This window comes from Denticeps clupeoides, chromosome 3 (genome assembly GCF_900700375.1).
Source record: "Denticeps clupeoides chromosome 3, fDenClu1.1, whole genome shotgun sequence".
Lineage (NCBI taxonomy): Eukaryota > Metazoa > Chordata > Actinopteri > Clupeiformes > Denticipitidae > Denticeps > Denticeps clupeoides.
The window spans coordinates 16,480,116-16,498,132 of NC_041709.1; the positions used below are offsets into that span (position 1 = coordinate 16,480,116).

The 18,017-nt window shown below is 41.7% G+C and overlaps 3 protein-coding genes across 5 annotated transcripts in view; all 3 read right to left on the reverse strand.

The window, feature by feature from the left end:
- Positions 1 to 2,163, reverse strand: part of LOC114785254 (cAMP-specific 3',5'-cyclic phosphodiesterase 4D) — a 99,008-nt gene extending 96,845 nt beyond the window's left edge. For 2 of the 3 annotated variants that reach the window (XM_028971216.1, XM_028971215.1), the window contains exon 1: positions 2,091 to 2,163. The gene's annotated coding sequence lies outside the window, so the exon portion shown is untranslated. The remainder of the gene's footprint in view (positions 1 to 2,090) is intronic. The other variant, XM_028971217.1, reaches the window with a different exon arrangement.
- Positions 2,164 to 6,136: 3,973 nt separating this feature from the next.
- LOC114787157 (DEP domain-containing protein 1B-like) lies at positions 6,137 to 13,295 on the reverse strand. Its single transcript, XM_028974993.1, has 11 exons — positions 13,158 to 13,295; positions 12,583 to 12,848; positions 11,541 to 11,682; positions 10,844 to 10,971; positions 10,640 to 10,770; positions 10,433 to 10,480; positions 10,219 to 10,359; positions 9,173 to 9,339; positions 7,655 to 7,831; positions 7,287 to 7,472; positions 6,137 to 6,304 (listed from the first exon to the last, which is right to left on the reverse strand). The coding sequence occupies exons 1-11, from the start codon at positions 13,203 to 13,205 to the stop codon at positions 6,137 to 6,139; spliced, it is 1,602 nt and encodes a 533-aa protein (XP_028830826.1). The 5' UTR covers positions 13,206 to 13,295.
- Positions 13,296 to 13,516: 221 nt separating this feature from the next.
- Positions 13,517 to 16,051, reverse strand: LOC114785991 (elongation of very long chain fatty acids protein 7-like). The gene is made up of 8 exons (XM_028972681.1): positions 15,980 to 16,051; positions 15,375 to 15,448; positions 15,109 to 15,299; positions 14,945 to 15,025; positions 14,800 to 14,856; positions 14,621 to 14,726; positions 14,408 to 14,544; positions 13,517 to 14,324 (listed from the first exon to the last, which is right to left on the reverse strand). Exons 2-8 carry the CDS (start codon positions 15,436 to 15,438, stop codon positions 14,091 to 14,093), a joined length of 870 nt encoding a protein of 289 aa, XP_028828514.1. The 5' UTR covers positions 15,439 to 15,448; positions 15,980 to 16,051; the 3' UTR covers positions 13,517 to 14,090.
- Between the last annotated feature and the right edge of the window lie 1,966 nt (positions 16,052 to 18,017).

Genomic DNA, 18,017 nt, shown 5'->3' on the forward strand with positions numbered 1-18,017 from the left:
CTGCTTCCATCCTGTTCATGACCTTTTATATGTCCATCACTTCAGCCTCCAAATCAATGAGCCTCAGCCAGTGGCATCTTGTGTCTGGAGGTGGAGGGGAGAACCTGCTCAAGGAGCTCAGCGTGATCTGAAGTGAGCCGAGCCTCAATCAGTGAAACCGATTTATTGAATTTCTCTTGCCATGGATTTCTCAGGCCTCAGAAGAAGTGAATACACAGCATGTATTCAGGAATTTTGTCCCTTATTTGATGCTGTTCTCTTGAATTGTACATAACAAGTTACATTTCCAGTCTTTAATATAGTCTTTAGGAATTATTCAACAGGTTTTGTCAACATGACCTTGTCATTTGAGACTTGTGTAGTTTTCCATTAAATTATTTACAACTAATTTACCTTAATCAAAGATTTTTCACTATTTAGAAACAGACATCAGATGATGCAGGAAATGGGTCTGAACTATTTTCCATCATAAAATCTGAATTTACCTTTATTGGCAAAAACAAGGAATTTTAATTTAATTCTTTGTGTGTGTATGTGTGTGTGTGTTTAATTGTATAGTATTAATTTGATTCTTTTTTTATCTGTTTGAATACCATTGTACTAAAAGACTAACCTGTTGTAATGGTGCAATGAGATCAAGTTTATTTAGCCAAAGGCATTTAGTGAAAGGCAGCAAATCTCCATCATCTCATCATCTGCTGTCCTGAGGACAAATAATCCCTGCAGGACAGCCAGCCCAGATAAGATCCCTGAGCTGGATCGTGACTGAAGATGTGCTGAAGAACTGATGCCAAATGACTGCAGAGAGTGGAAAAGACTGCATCTGGCATCTCATTTAACTTCACAGAATGAGATGCATCTGGCATCTCATTTACCTTCACATTTACCTTCACAGAAGGTCCAGCAACATCATCAAAGCCTTCACACAACTTTAACACAGGATTTTCACACTCTTGTCCTCTGGACGGATAGGTGAAAGTGGCACTTCTACTCTCATCCTACACACACACACAGAAACTCTTTACACTGCACAGTTTCCGCAAGAATATTGTTCTCGGAAATTATTCAGTAAATTAGGAAATAATCTTGCATACACAAAAAGAGGAAGCGTCCCTCTGAAGCAACTCAGGGTTCACTGAGGTTCAAGCATGCAACTTTGCAGTCACCTGGGTTTGTCACTTACTACTGCCACTAGTCACTACTGCCATCATTCAATCGGAAAACAATGGGACCCATCTGAACATTGTCCAGGGAACTTGAATGCCACAATGAACTCTTTCACTCACACAGATATATTAAATAGTGGAAATAAAACTTTTTTATGTAAAATGCTTTAGACTAACTTTATTCTAAGATTATAATGTTATAAAGCCTGGAAATTTACAGTCACTCTGCCAACATAACAGGACTGGTGGATCTGCTGAAGTTCCTTCATCTAATCACATAGGCTCTCTCCTCCACTCACAAGATTTCTGCATGTTAGAGGAAACTCTCGGTCATCTTTATTTCACTCTGTTCTCTGACCTGGACGTGCTAGACTGCACTTGTCAGTTCATGTGAATCAGTTGAAAAGGGGGCAGGTTTGCTATGTCGGTCTACACCAGTTCCACTGGATCAGCAGATGAAATATATACAATGGTGTGAAAGGACATTAGTGCAACAGACAGGCAAGCTGCACAACCACAATTATACCAACAGATGCACAATGAGCAGCATGTCTGTACAAACCCCTGCAGCTCTTATTAAAGTTTTTTGAGATCAATCTGTTTAAGCAAACAGGCGTAAAAAAGCTTATGCTCAGTCCTAGTTTGAAGTGCAATGAGACCATGACCCCGGAGAAACTGATACATGTAAATTATGTGAACGTATGATATGCACCATACTGTATTTATATTCATGTGTTGTAATATGTGAATACCTGCCAGTCATAAACTTTTCCAGGACTAGATCAAAACACTGCCCGGCATAATAGAACCACTTTTTAAATGACAACTGTACAACTCTGTACAACTGTACAATGTAAAAAATGTAACAGCTGGTATGATAAACAAAAATGTCCCTCAAAGAAGACATAAGAAGAATGAACTTACCATATTATCCCTTTTAGAGTCTCTGAAAGGATGTTCCCAGCTCCATCAACATGAGCAAGTGGACTTATGCGTGTGTGTGTGTGTGTGTGTGTGTGTGTGTGCAGTAAGATTAATGCTGCTTCTCCCAAACGGCATAAACAAGTAAAACCTGATGCATACGTTGCTCCTAATTATAAGCCTCGAGCTTGTGCACAGTGGCTTAAAATGATGAGACAGAGACACCACGCCAGTGCAGAGCCCCACTGCCCTGCCCCCAACCACCAAAAAAAGAAGAGAAAAAGAAAACAAATCAGCCAGGCTGGTTTTAACTAGACGACTGTACCACACTGCAGGGATCACTCCGCCTGTAATCAGCTTAATACCATGCACAGCTCACTTAAACCTCTGTTTGTGTAATTAAAGCCGAGCGCCACAGTTGAGGTGTGTAACTGTGTCTGGTTGCCATTGTGTTTATTACTGGGAGATGGCGGGGGGTCACTGGGCGGAAAAAAAAAAAAGTCACGAGTGGGATATGTTCATGTTTCCTCACAATGTTTTTTTTTTGTTTGTTTTTTTTTAATAAAAAGCCCAATATGTATATTTAACCCACATGAATTTTGTATTATTAAGAAAGAATTAACATACTTTTTACAATTTTAATGGAGAGTCAAGGTTGGACTGAAATATGGAGAGAGATTCACTGTCACACATTATTCATAATAATATTTTAAAAAGCCCTCACGATTTTTTGACTTCTTGTTATGTACACATACTAACACAAATAATCGTTATCAAGTGACCTTTAAGGCTGTCTGGCGTTGCGTTTTGCCCGGCAGCCAAACTGCAAGAGGCAGAGAAAAGCACATTGTTCACTGCCTGCTCTCTGCATCTATTCACAAAACTGCCTTTACGACGCACGTTGCATTTTTTTCACACTCCAGTGGCTTCACTTGCTTATACACAGCATCCACTCGCATTAGTATCACAAAACGAAACGGTGGGCACAACACAGTGGATTTTTTTTCCCTTAGCATCATTATACCAATGCACATTAGCTTTGAATATGGGCTCATTGTGGCTTGTCATTCGGTATCTGTCTCTCAGCTTCACCCAAAATAATCTTTAATTTAAACCCTGAAAAAAGTCCTATCAACAAAACAAGAAAGAAAATTCTCTCTGTAGTGCAATCAAATGCACAGCTTGAAAAAAACATGACTCGATACTGCAGTTCCACAGAGACGATGCACACGCTCACTCACTTCCCATAGCCGCAGAGTCCCGTTACTCAGGGTCATGGGCACTGGGCGCGGGGACTCACCCAGGGTGGTGCTCCAGCCCACCACAGGGTTCACAAACACAACATTCACTCACACCTATGACAATCCACCTAGCGTACAGGTCTTTGGATGGTGGGAGGACACCGGAGAGCATGCAAAACGTCCTAAAATAAATAGAAACACAATCACACCTCACTCACCCCTGGACTTGTGTCTATGCATGCCTCTCTACATCCTAGTGCATGGTCCCGGGCTTTTCCATTTTAATTAAGCATTTTTGTTTCCTCACATTGGGCTCCTCTGGTGAGAAACTGATGCTGTCATGGCAACGCTCACATCAAACAAACTTACCTTCACAATTACCTGTACAATTACAGAGTCTTCATCAAACACTGAAGACAGGTTTTAAGGTTTTTGTTCATTTTGAAAAGAACCCTGAACTGAACAGCACTGGCTGGTGTCTGAGATCCAAATGTCACTAGGGACATGTACGGTCATGATGTGCAACCTTCCAAATGTCAGCTGGGAAAAAGACCTTTATGACTAAAAACGGGGACACAAAGCCAGGGGCACGACTGCTGTGTATGCAGGACACGTGGGCACCAAAATTGCTCCCTATTCACTGGGATGTCGAATAATTGTTATCAAAATTAAAATAAGTAAGTGTTCAGAGATGGTGGGACGAGAAACAAGACAAGATAAAAAGCAGGATGACATTTAATAAACACATCTCTCACAATAAAAAAAATGAATGAATGAATAAATACATTTTTCAGATCATCACTCATCAAGGAGCAACACTTCCCCTCACTCTGCACCATAACGTTCCAGTGCTTCTAAATCAAGTTGTGGAACTACTAAATTCCCACTTCCAGTGTGTTATTACACAATGAACTTTAAGGTTTGGTGGTGACAATTAAAAAAAAACGTGGTTGTGTCTTCTTTCCCTTTTGCTGTATAATTTGCATGAATATTTTGCTACTATATAAGTATTCTGACTATTCATGTGACTGCATACAAAACGGTCACTTTATGGGCTACAAACTAAATGCTTTCCTTTTGCAAAAAATGTAAGCTGCTCTTATACAGAGGATGAAATCGAGACGTGCTGATCAGACATGCACAGAAAGCGTCGTAAAGTCTGAGTGTTTGCTGCTCCTAAATCACATGAAGACACTGACATCCAGAGGGGGGGACATGTCACTACACTTCCACAGTGACATGAAACCCAGCTTCTTTTTTATTTGTCCAGCATGCGGATAAAGGTCCAGCAGATAGCATCCTTGAAGATGAACTTTTTTCATTAAAAAAATTATCATCGCTATCAAGACATTAAAGGAATTTGTTTCTCAAACTTTAGCTTTACTAGACTGTAACAATGACACATTTAAAGGCTGCCTTTAAAAAGTTACAAACATAAGCAAATACGTATGCAAATGGATGTAAAGAAATATACTGACAAGGAACAAAAGGACATCGTAAGAAAATACAACATAGCTATGGATTCTTTATCTAATAAAAATGTATACAAAATTGTTCACTATACACAATAGGAATTTAATCTGGTTCCTATGAAAACTGTTGAAGCTAATGCGGTATTCTGCATTAATTATATACATGAAGTGTTTGCTGTCTGGAGACTGACGTTCCATTATAACTCAAAGGATCAGCATTTAAAACGTAACATACTTCCATCAAAAGATAAAATAATAAGGGACTTTAAGCTCCCTAAATGTATAAATGACTCGTATTCCCAAATTTGAATACAGCACTCCTGTACAACCACACAGTCAAAGCCCCAAAACACAACAAAAATGATCATGAGATCAGAGAGCAGTCAAATGCTTTGGCTATGGGGACTTTATATGAAGCCAGCAGAACAATGACTTATTGTTACTCATATTAAAGAAGATGTGTTTAATCTTTTCAGTTGAGTTAAAATGAGGTTCATCCAGTGTTGCCAGGTTAATTACATTAATGTGCCATTGTTCACATTTGACCTCTGTTAATAAGGACATGAAGGAAATATTCCAGCTACCAAGATGTCAAATCTCGAAACAGTCTGCAATTATTAAATCAAGATTATTTCAAACATTTTATAAGTAGTAACATAAATGTCTTAAAACAATGCCCATTACAAATGCCCATTTCAACGCTGAAATGATGAAACTAGAGTTAGATTAACTCTGACAAGCAGGTCTGTTGAATAACAATGAGAATTCACTTACAACTTCTGTAGGCACAGAAAATAGACAATTACACACAACTAGAGACCTAGCTTATTATTTACACATAATTATTATAGTCATTTTTTCAAACAGATGCAGAGAAAATGACAACCTGACCTACGAGACTAGTTCACACTGTTTGAAATGTAAAGATTAAGTGAAAATAGAGAACGCATTGAATTGCAGTCACTTTACTGCCCCTACTGGCTGCAAAAGGAAACCAAACACTGAAGGGTCCACACAAACTTCAGCCTGCAAGAACAAATTGTTTGTCTGGTGGTCCTACCACTAAAAAGTCACAATTCTGAAATAAATTAGACCACATATTGATTAAATAGATGGCTTATGAATCCTTTGCTCATCAGTTGTATACAAATACAGCAATTTATTCACTTTTAGGCATGTAAACCTTCTATAGGCCCAAAACTAGCCCCCATTTTAATCACAAATCTTCCCTTCCCTTCTCTTCATCAGACTGACTGGCACTTCAGATCCTTAAGGAAGAGTCAACTTTCCTCTACCTCTGAACTGTTCCCCAAAAAAAAAAACAGCCTACAGCCATTCAGGTCCTGAAACTCCAGCTCCTCTGGAAGGGCTGCAAGGGCTGGCTCTTCAGAGACCGGAACATCAAATGTGGTTTGAGCCACTGAGGCCTGTCAGGGAGAACTGCCGCCTCGCTTTCTGCTGTCGGGAAGCGTCGCCGATAGATTTCAGAATAGGATTTCTGGAACTGTAAAAAATAAAAAATTGTGAAAATGGTGGTTTAGATGGAGGGCCTAGATATTTTCATCACAGCATTTTCATGAAGCTATCATCTATCATGATATCCATTATACTTCAGTACACTGCAACTCTTCTTAAATATTGATAATATAGTATCAGTGTGAACCAATAATACTATTTGTATGCTTCTCAACATTAATGTTACATGCAGATGACACTAAAAAACACTGGCAGCATTTTGAATGCTAAAATAAGACTGCTCCTCCTGATGTTTTTCTTCAGACGTCTTGGCCTGAGAAGTTGTACGATATCTCGAAATTGGACACAGTCATCATGACTCCTGCATTCCTCTTCCATAGTTTCAGCTACTGCCAAGTAATCATCCTGTCATGCAATAATTTGAACTATGAATGTAATTCACACACTCATTCACTGAACCTCATATGTCAGTGTGCCTCTCAGGTTCAGCCAAATATAAAAAAAAGAACACCCCGAAGCATAGAAAGCACGTTTCTGAAAAGTCTGCTTTTGTCATGCAAAGCACTTAACCAACCTTGTAGAATCCGTTTGATCCGTTTGGAATGTTAGTTGTCTGTGTTACTTTATCTTATTTTGTGTTAACACAATCACTGAGATAGCCTTTCAAAAACAATATTTTCTCAGGCCCCTACATTTTCAAAGACCCCTACTGTAAGCGCATACTCTGGTAAACAATTAAAAATACAGTAATGAACCTACACACGTTCATCAGACTAGGCAGATAACCATAGTTATTGTAGGATTTTTCCTAGACAGATGTTACACAATGTATATAAAATCAAAAATGAAATATTATAGGAAGAGATTACATGAGATATGAAAGGAAATCAAGATGTTTGTCAGTCCTATATATTTTAATTAGGCAGCACTCACAAAAATCACAACAACAATGCTCCAGTGTAAAAAATGGCAACTGCATGTGGGTTGCAGAGATCCGGAATCCTCCATACCTGCTTCAACTTTTTCCTCTTGTCTTTGACAGACATGGTCCTGTCTTGAACGATGCCCTCTAGCAGTTCCACCATGGCACGCTGAGAGCCAGCGATCCGCTGTTCCTCGAACTCCTCTCTGCTGATCTGTCTGCAGTAGGCTGGCGACAGCACTGAGGTGTCTGTGTCAGCGCCGGCATATTTAATCTGCCAATCACAAAGAGATTTTACTATGAATGCCTGTGCTCACTTCTTCTATTCAAACTACGCTGTGCATGCAAGGCACACAACCAGCCCTTTACCATATACGAGGTTGCGCAATCAAACTACAGAAAGTCTTTTAAAAGTGACATCCATAAATATATCTGACCAAACCATTTTCCACTGACCTGAGCCCGACGTAGGTGACTTATATGGTCCTCCACAGATCGCTGGAGGTTGGAGGGAACCTTCAGGACAGATTCCTGATTGTCCATCATAAAGGTAACCAGCTTGGTGGCCAAGAGTTCATCGAGGTCAATTTCATCTGAGGAGCTGAGAACGCAGCGAGAGAAGGTCTGGACCATCTTCACAAGGGCAGAGATGCAGAGATTAAGTTGTTGTTATTTTGATTCAGACATAAGTGGTTTGAAGTCCTGGGGACCCGAGGTCATGCAATGTTTCCATGTTTTAGTTGCCCAGCATCTGACGTGATGCAGCGTGTGTGAGTGTGTGAGAAATGGGGATTTTCATCCATCAACCGTGATCGAAAAGAGTGGAAATTCTGCCCTTCCATAACCATATGGTCGCTAACATGTATAAGCAGGCATCAGATCAGTGTTCCTCAAACTACAGCACCTTGCTTTCAGTGCTTCTGTCATGCCCTCCCCCACCCCCTTTACAGTCTAGAATGTGAAGTGTTCCCGCACACACAAGCCTTACAAGAAAGGTCAATAAATCATGTCATGTTCAAAGCAAGCTTCCTTTTATAGGAAGTAATGATGCAGACTTACACAATAAATAAAAAACATCACCCATTGACATAAAATCATTACACCTCAGGCATTAAATTTGTCTTTACATTTTAAAGGTAAGCCTATAAGGTTATCATAAAAGTTTATGTGAGTTATTGGGACACTCTTTGGCAGTGCTTTATATTCAGAAGTATATTTAAACAAAAACCAAAACACAACACAGTTTCTTGGTTCTCATTTAGAGACATAGACCCATAATAATGATAATAATATCTACAGACATGCATGCAATGGCTATGTAGGGCCTAGCCCCCCCAAAGCCTGACATGGCTGGGCCCCGGGGCAAAGAAATTTGCAAAAACACTGTTATAAAACAGCATTTCTCAAATTTCCTATCTGGGGACCAGTCATGTCAACCATAGCTTGTCCGGGTGACACAGATCGGTGTCTTTGCTTGCTTTGAACACGCCATGATTTATCGACAGCTCTCGTTATGCACACATGTGTGTGAAAGGTTTGGAGTGAACGAGGGCAGGGAACATTCTAGAATTCTGAAATAAGGGGCGGGTTGTGAACTCAAGGAGGCGGGGAGGGCATGCAGCGATAGAAGCACAGAGATCAAACCTGATCTGTCTGAATTTTGATTGGTGCAGAAGTGGAAAGTGAAACCGGCACCAGTCCACGGAGCAAAGTTTGAGAAAAGCTGGTATAGAATATCTGACATTCTAGGCAGTAGAAACTGTACATGGAAGATAAAAGGTCATTTTACAGAGAAGCAGATAAACCATCAATTGTCAAAACAATAAATAGAACAAGTCCTTCTTTCACGTGCTGTGCATGTTGTAAAACCATTTTTAAACTCACATGGCCTGATAAAAGTAGATGTACGTTTATTCTAGAGAACGCAATGATATAGGCAATATTTATATATATATAAAAAAAAAAAAAACATACCAAGGTGCGAGTTCCTATGGCGTCATTAAGCGGGGGAAGACTGGAATTGTGACACACTTGAGCCATGAAGCGCATCAGTAACTGCAGCTTACGGCGATTGGCTGGGGGAAGCAGGAGGCAACAGACCTGCAGTGCCTCAGTAGCCAGTTCCGGTTTATGGAGAAGCCCTGTGGAGAACGGCACAGACCGTTTGAAAACCAGTACAGACATGACTATGACCAGGAACAGAAAACACAGGTACAGAAGTCGACAGTAGATAACTCTACAACATTCGCAAGATTAGGACTTTTCTTTCACAACAGGCTATACAGCTCCTCGTCCAGGCAATGGTCATCTCTAAACTCGACTACTGGAACTCTCTCCTGGCTGGAGTGACTCTGCAGTCACCATAAAACCACTCCAGATGGTCCAAAATGTGGCAGCCCGTCTCATCTTCAATCAGCCAAAACACACCCATGTCACGCCTCTTCTCACCTCTCTCCACTGGCTCCCGGTAGCTGCTCGCATTGAGTTGAAATCCTTGATGCTGCCTACAGGGCTGTAAATGGAACTGCACCCTCCTATATCAATACAATACCACCTAGCTACACTCCTGCACGCCCTCTTAGATCTGCAAACAAAATGAGACTAAAAATTCCCTCTTCACAGCGTCTCCGATCCCAATCAACCCTGTTCTACTTTGTTGTCCCTGGCTGGTGGAACAACTTGCCCTGCTCCATTCGACTAGCCAAGATCAGGGCTCTTTGTTTTGTAACTCAAAATCTATAGAAACCGAATGAGAATTGCTGGTGTCTTCCTCTTGTAAGTCGCTTTGGATAAAAGTGTCTGCCAAGTAAAGTAAAGTAAAGATAAACATATGATGAAAGCACCGTCCCCACACACTGCTCCCTGGGCGCCGGTCATGGTTGCCCACTGCTCATCAAGGGTGATGGGTTAAAAGCAGAGGACACATTTCGTTGTGTCCACTGTGTGCTGTGTTGTGTATCACAATGACAATCACTTCACTTTATTGTATCTTTCATTGCCATATCAGTCACATCACTCACCCAGAATATTCACAAAAACCTCATAGAACTGGAAGGTGAGTAGGGGCTCCCTCTGTTTCTGGAAGTACTCTGCGACCGTTCGAAAGACATCTCGTTCAAACCCTGGGTACATGGGCTGTTCGGTGGAGCTGCCATTGGGCCCTGCAAAGACAAACAAGTTAAATTTTCATCTGTGCAAAAACACAGAGGAAATGATAAAAGTACCCATACTCACAGTTGGCCAAGCACTTCATAGCCGACAATGCCCAGTGATGAATGTCGTCTGTTTAAAAATAGACATGTTATCGATCAAATTCGAACAATCATCACTTGCTTCAAACACCTGAAAGCTGTTGGGATTCACAAAACTCTTCTCTGAATTATATAAAAACAAAGAGCATGCTGACTGACAGAACGGAGGGGAAGCGCCCGTTTCACTTACCTGATTTATTTTTCAGATGTACAATCCCTTGCTTGTTGACGTTGTAAATGTTATGAACGATGTGTTTCGGACTGAGGTGCTGAGTGTCTAATATGCCGTTTAAGGACTGAAGCCCCAAAGCCCTCTGCAAACTGAAAAGAGAAATATGTATGCATCAGATGGCAGGGCATTTATAAGTACAATAATCAATGTAACTGTGCCTACTCTGCTAGCGTCATCGATTTCCAGATCTGGTCAATGTGTTTCGGCGTTATCTCCCTCCTTCTTATCAATTTGCATTCATGTACTTCTCCAATAGCTATGCTGTGTCTCTTGTTCCATGTTTCAGAATTCTGAAAATAGAATGAAGAGAATGAACGAAACAAAAACAAAGCCAGAACGAAGTCTGTGAGATATATTTACACATCAACTATGCAAAGCATGGACACTCTATCACTATAAAGAGTGAAGTACACGTTTACTGCCCCAGCCAGTTTATTTTTGATATTACACAAGTATTTTGTCCCTTAAAAAGATCCAGATATTGTTCATGTTGTGAACATGTAAACATCTTGAGTTCAAAAGGAATGCTGTGTTTGTTTACCTAAAAAGCTCCATTCATTATTAGAAATCCCTGTTCAATTATTTTAGTAGCGCTGGAAACAGTTGCACTGATTGAAGAAGCAATTAAACTGGGCCCATTCGCACGAGTATCTAGTGCATGAGCAGATTACATGATTTCAAAGGTAATATATTATTACAATAATATATATATATATATATGTTTTTCTGTTCAAACCCATTTAATCTTTTTTGCACGGAAAACAGATGAATACAGATGTATGCAATATACACTCTCATGTTGATGGCAATGGGCCCACAGCATCCATGGTTTCCATGAAGGCAAAACAGAAAATCTTACTAGGATACGAGGCTTTATAGGAACGCTGTTCTCTGATGTTATGTTCTCATATTCATCCCAGCAAGGCATTTTCGGAGCAAACATGCTGTCTGTGCATGGCCGACGCTGAGGTAGAGGCTTCAGAGGAGACTGTGGAGGAAACCTGTATTAATAAAATGGGGGCAAACCATGAGGACTCATTATCCACATTAACAATCATTTACACAGCATGTTTAAGGAATGGCTATAATAGGACACACAGGATATTATCCATACTTGGTCTCACACATACAATACAATAGCCTCCCACAAACACTACCACACCCTCTATCATGTGCAGTCATACTGTCCTCTATTTACTATTATACTCCCTTACATACACCACCTCATACCATGGTAGCGATAGTGATAGCGATTTGATTGTACAGAAAGTGGTTCTTAATTCCCAGTTTCTGGTTGGTTTACCCGAAGAGGAGGCAAGGGTAGATAGGGGCATATTACTGAAGCCATTGACCTCTAATTGCGCTTTCATACCTACAGGCTTTAACAACTTTGTTTCCTGACCATTCCTTCCCACTCAGTCATTACACTGGTGTCAGGTGAGTGATGTGTGGACTCATGTCAGGGCCCTTTAAAGTATCTTTATTCTCTTTATATATGCCTAGTAGGCAGTGGTGGCCTAGCGGTTATGGAAGCGGCCCCATAACCAGAAGGTTGCCGGTTTGAATCCCGATCCGCCAAGGTGCCACTGAGAGAGAGAGAGAGCTGTATATAGCTGTATAATAAATTGTACGTAGCTGTATAATAACTGTATATGGCTGTATACAGCTTTAACAACCGTGTAAAAATGTAGGTTGCTATATAACTGCATGTGACTGTATATAGTTGTATAATAATTGTATATATCTAAGATGAAAATGAAGTTCATTTTGACCCGTGGAGAGGGGGAAGAATCTGAACACAGGCGGGATGAGGACGTGTGAGGTAATGTAATTGTATGGATGACGTCCTGGGTACTTGTATCGCATTCAGGTGAACTCAGAAAGGCACAAACGGGCATCACCTGTACAAGTGCCCATTATCGTCGAAATCTTCTTTACCAAAGCGCCCTTTCACGTCCTCTATAACGTGGTTCTTCAAGAACTTCCTGAGCAGCTGGAGCGTCTGGCCGCGGGTGACCTCGGGCCCGAAGTTGTGGTTGCGCCGGAGCAGCTGGTGCAGCCAGTCCACGGCCTCGGCGGCGGAGAAGCTGCTGTCGTAGCTGCGGAAGCGGGACCAGTGTCTGCGCACGGGCATCCCTCCGCGGAACAGCCGGATCGTTTCGTTCCACTGGGGACGGGAATAAAGCTCATTTCGAATAGCTGCACAAATGCGCGTTTTAAGCAGGAGCCCCGATAACATCGCCTATAAAAAACAGGAGACCCAGAGTCACGGGTTCGAATCCCCACTAACTACCACGGCGTCCCCGTAACTACCGACTGGGAGTCGCGCTGGATGATGAAGGCTGGAAATACAAATTTACATACATTAGAAAGCGTTCCACGTGTTTTGACAGGAGATTAAAACCTCGTCGCGCAGCTACGCTTCATTAAAAAAAAGAACTCTGTTCTTCGGCGACGCGGAGCTCCGCCAACTTACCAACTTTGTCGCCCTATAAGGACCGGGCCCGATCATTTTACCTTCCATTTCACACTGGAACTTTAACGGGGCGAGGACCACACTTATCTAGGCGTACAAAGTAGCATGTCGGCTACCGCAGCAAAGCACGCCCGTTCCTCACATCAGCGGCATCGGATTTTGAAAAAGTGAAGCACAAAACCCCGGGAGCCAGCGATTGGACGGCGGACCGGGTCACGTGTTTAATGCAGGGACCATAAAAGGGCTCTTCCGGTGCAAACAGAGCGCGACAATGGAAGGGTCTAAATTCGCCCCAAAAACGCAGACACGCAAGTACTGGAAAATAATTTATTTCACATTTGCAGTTTCTTTTTTTTTTTTTTACAAAATGAGAATTACTTTAAAAATACAAAAATACTAACATGAAAGCTTCATCGCAACAACTTAACAGTTGTTTTGCGCGACCATTCACATAAATAAGAATCTCCTGGCAAACATAAATAAGGTATGGTGGATGAGAATCCCATGGGAAAATAGGTACACGTTGGCCACTGAGCATCGTTGAAGTGTTAAAATCAAGTGTGAAACTGCTGGGGCGGGGGGAATAGGAGCGTTATCCAGTTATTTTAGCAGAACATACCTGGACCAGACATCATTTAACACAAACCACAACAATCATAGACACCTCATTTCATAGCACTCAAAGCTGGCCAAATAAATTCAGTACATAGATAAGGTACAATAACAAAAAGACCCAGAACCCATGTGGAGACCATGTAATAGGGATCTACAGTGATCAATTAGTGCACAAGAATTCAAGTGATTACAGGGGGAATATAACTTAAAAACACTGTGAAAACCTGAACTTTCTGAAATGTTCAAAAGGAGGGACTGAGGTTGGAAAAAAAGTTAAATCTTTGTCTTAAGAATGCAGATGTCACCAAAAATTATGCTTTACGCCTGCTTCTTGAACATTCCATTACCATTCTGGTCACAACTTCCATTCTCTTCAAGCACTTTAGGCAACCGCTTGCCCTTGGTGTAAGCATTGTAGTAGAAGTTCAGAAACAGGCCCAGGAAGATGAGCCCATACAGCCCAATTACATACAGGAAGACAGGAAACTGGTATGGGCAGTCGCTCATGAAGAAGAACTGACCAATATGAGTGGTCACAATCACAAACTGAACCTGAAAACAATGAGGCAAAATTTAGGAAAAAAAATGCTTCAAAAGATTCAATTCTACTAAAAGGAAAGACAAAGAACTTGTACCAGCTGAATGGATGTCATGTACTTTTTCCACCACAGGTATTTCTGGTAGGCTGGACCCAGAGCAGACAAACCATAGTAAGTGTACATGATCACGTGGACCACACAGTTTATGAGCGCATGGAAGGTTCCTAGGCCACCTGTCACAAAACGAGGATGACACATTAAAGTCTTGAAAGTTGAAGGGCAGCTTAAATTGGTACCGTAATGCCGTACCTGGTGCAAACTTTACTCCAAACCACCAGGTGAAGGGCATAATTGAGTGATGGTAGACATGGAGGAATGAGACTTGACTGTCCTTCTTACGAAGCACAAAAAAAACCTTTAAAAAAAATAAAAAAATATTCAGATGAGGCCTACTCCATAAAAGCTGATTCAAACTGAGAACTACTTACAGTATCCAGCATCTCAATAAACTTTGAGAAGTAGTAGAGCCAGCAAGTCCACGCCATCTATAGAGCCAGAACAAGAGACCTCAGGCATATTCCACATAGAAATAGAGGGAGAGGGGGGAGGAAGAAAAATAAATAAAAAATTTACCCTGAGAGCCTGAGGAGAGTTGGAGTAGTCAACAATGTCACATCGGTAGGAGTATCCATTGGCCCAGCCTGACATCAGAAACTATTTCAAAAGAAACCAATCTTACTGTTATATTCACATTGAGTGCCATACAGTTTAAATATAAAAAAAATAAATAAATCTACCTCATATATCATGTAAAGCGAAAGGGCAACTATGCCAAAGTTGTAGACAACCATGGCCTGCTTAAGATCAAAAGGCTTGCGGTTCTCCATGAGCCGCGGTCCCAAAGAGGTCACGAAATAGATGTAGGCTGCAATGATTATTGTTTGAGGTACGGGTGAAGACATGAGGAGCCATTCTCCGGTCCTTGGATCTAAAGAAAAAGCAAAGAATAATTATTTATAAAACAGGTTATAAGACTCAATGACATTAATAAATATATACACACCTCCTTCTTTGAGCCACTCATCATATAGTACAACCGCTTGTGAGGTGAGTGAACTGAAGGCCATTGCAATTGTACTGGGGGAAGAAAGAGGAAAAAAAAAAAAAAAAGAAATAAGTTATGCCAAGTAAGATGCCTTCCCGATAACTTGAGCAAGCTTGACCATAATGAAACCATAGCTTGACCATAAAATTCGATGATTGTCCCCTCTATTTCCGCGATATTCTTGGCCAGCTGCGGGATTTAGGCCACTGACATTTCACAAGGTCGTTTTACGAGGACCGCTCCCAAACACCAAGGTTACCGGAGAAATAAAAGCCCTGGATGGGCTGAGGGCTTGAGGTGAACACACCCTACAGTGGACACGATAACGGCAGCGGGCCGTCGGGTCCCAGCGCCCGGGGCCGTAGGAGCAGCGTGATGCGGATGAAAAAAAACCGGCGCTCTGAAGGGAACCGGGCAGAAGAACGCGGTTCCTGAACAAGCTTGAAAAGTACAGAACCCACCTTATACAAACTCATTTAAAAAGCAGCAGCACTGGAAGGCCAAACTTCACCCAGTAAATACTACGCAACCCCCACGGAGTCGGCAATGAAGCGGCGCCGTACCTGGAAGGTCTCCTCCACGCCACGCCGGTCCACGCCACACCGCGCCGCGCCGCCGAAGCCGCAGCCTTCTGCTCAAAACCAAAGAAACAAATGAGTCACTAGAGCCGCGCGCGTGGCTCTTATCCAGGTGTGGGGCAGGTGTCCCCGCCCCTAAACTATTCGGTGGGTGGGGCCTCGACTTCCTGTACTCGAGCTCGGCCGCGCTCTCATCCAGGTGTGGGGCAGGTGTCCCCGCCCCTAATTTTATTCGGTGGGCGTGGCCTCTACTTCCTTTACTCGAGCTCGGCCGCGTTCTCATCCAGGTGTGGGGCAGGTGTCCCCGCCCCTAATTTTATTCGGTGGGCGGGGCCTCGACTTCCTGAAGTCGAACAGGAACTCGGCTGCTCGCGTTTCTTCGATTCCTCCAGTAGCGGTGCAGGCTGTCGGACTTGATTCCATTCATCCCAATTGCGTTAACGTCCAGATCCTCCTGTTTGGAGAGGTCTGGTGATTTATCTGTCAGCATGTTGCTCTATCCAACCCAGTTTATCAAGTTAAAAAACTAAATCATACAACAGTTGTATTGGTCTGTTGAGGATAATTTACCTTTCCAGATCATTTTGATTCTTTTGTTCCACACTAGGCTGTTCTACATAAACTGTAGATCGGGGCGTGTTGATGGGGTGGAACACAGAAACTAGAACCTTTCCCCCTTCATAGATCACCCGTTGTAGTCTCAGTTTCAGGTCTGGTCAGGAGTGATCCACACAATCGAGAAGCCAGGATGAGTGGGGGAGTGTGAAATGCTAGGATTTGGATAAGAATGGGCAGTATCCAAACGTAGATACAATCTTTATTCATAAATGCCTTTCAGACCTTAAGCCGGAACCAGAATGAGGAACGTGTGTGCGTGTAAATTGCAAGCAAAGCGATAAGATTATCAAATCTCCATCATGCTTCCACATTCTTTAAACCGGATCAACGAAGTGAGAATGTTGAAAGAATACAGATATTGCCCTGACGTAAGAGGTGACTGGTTTATTTATGCATCAAACATACAAATAGTATGTAAAATGAGTTAGTTTGTGAAAATAATCTATTGAGAGTAATTGCTGAATTAAAGGCTTCGCTGGTTTGCTTATTTTTGTGTAATATTACATATTTTGGTTTGTGCTGATTTAGCCATTTGCTATGATCTACAGGGTTCACTGAACTTTTTTTTCAGAAGTTTCAGAAACGTTTCACCGAATGACAGTACTCACATGCCAGTGACACACTGATGAAATCAGGGATGATCCTTCCTGATCTATGACGCACACATCCGCTTCTGCAGATCAGATCAGTTTGTGAAAGGTGATAAGATCACGTAAAAGAACGTGGCTGTGTTTTGGTTTCGTGACCATCCTGGTATGTCTAGAACCTGCTACATCTGGATTGTGATGCATCTGTTCATTCTCCACGTGAATAAAAAAAAAAAAAGACACGGTGTTCAGGTGTCTTTCAATCTTTGATAAGGTAACACAGTTGAGCCTCTGTGCCATCTTAATCACACAGAAGCAGATTTCCAGCATTTCTGTTCATTTTTTCATTTATCCCTTTCTGCTTGGCCATATTTCCCCAATTTGTGGTTACAGAACTAGTTTCATTGTCATAAGTGACTGATTAATATTCCATGAATGCCAAAATATATATGGAACAATGACAGACCCTTCAGTAATATTCAGTAATTTTTCATTTCTAACATATTTCTAGGCCGGGCGTGGTTCTAAGAACTGTACAAATTGTTCCTGTTTTAAAAGCTAAACTTTGTTTCAGGCTTCGGTGATGCACCTTTTCCACAGAAACCAGTTCACCTGGTCAGGATGGATTTTGAACATAGTAGAGTGGTGCGTCCCTCTTCAAAATGTGGGAGGGACCTGTGATTCATTCATCTGTTGGATAACAGTGAATAACCGAAGAACTCATCTCTATTATTCATTTTTTTTAGCTGAAATTTAAAGAGTAACAGACTGTAGTGTCAGATGGTCACTCACCTTGCTGGATATTAAGAAGATCTTTA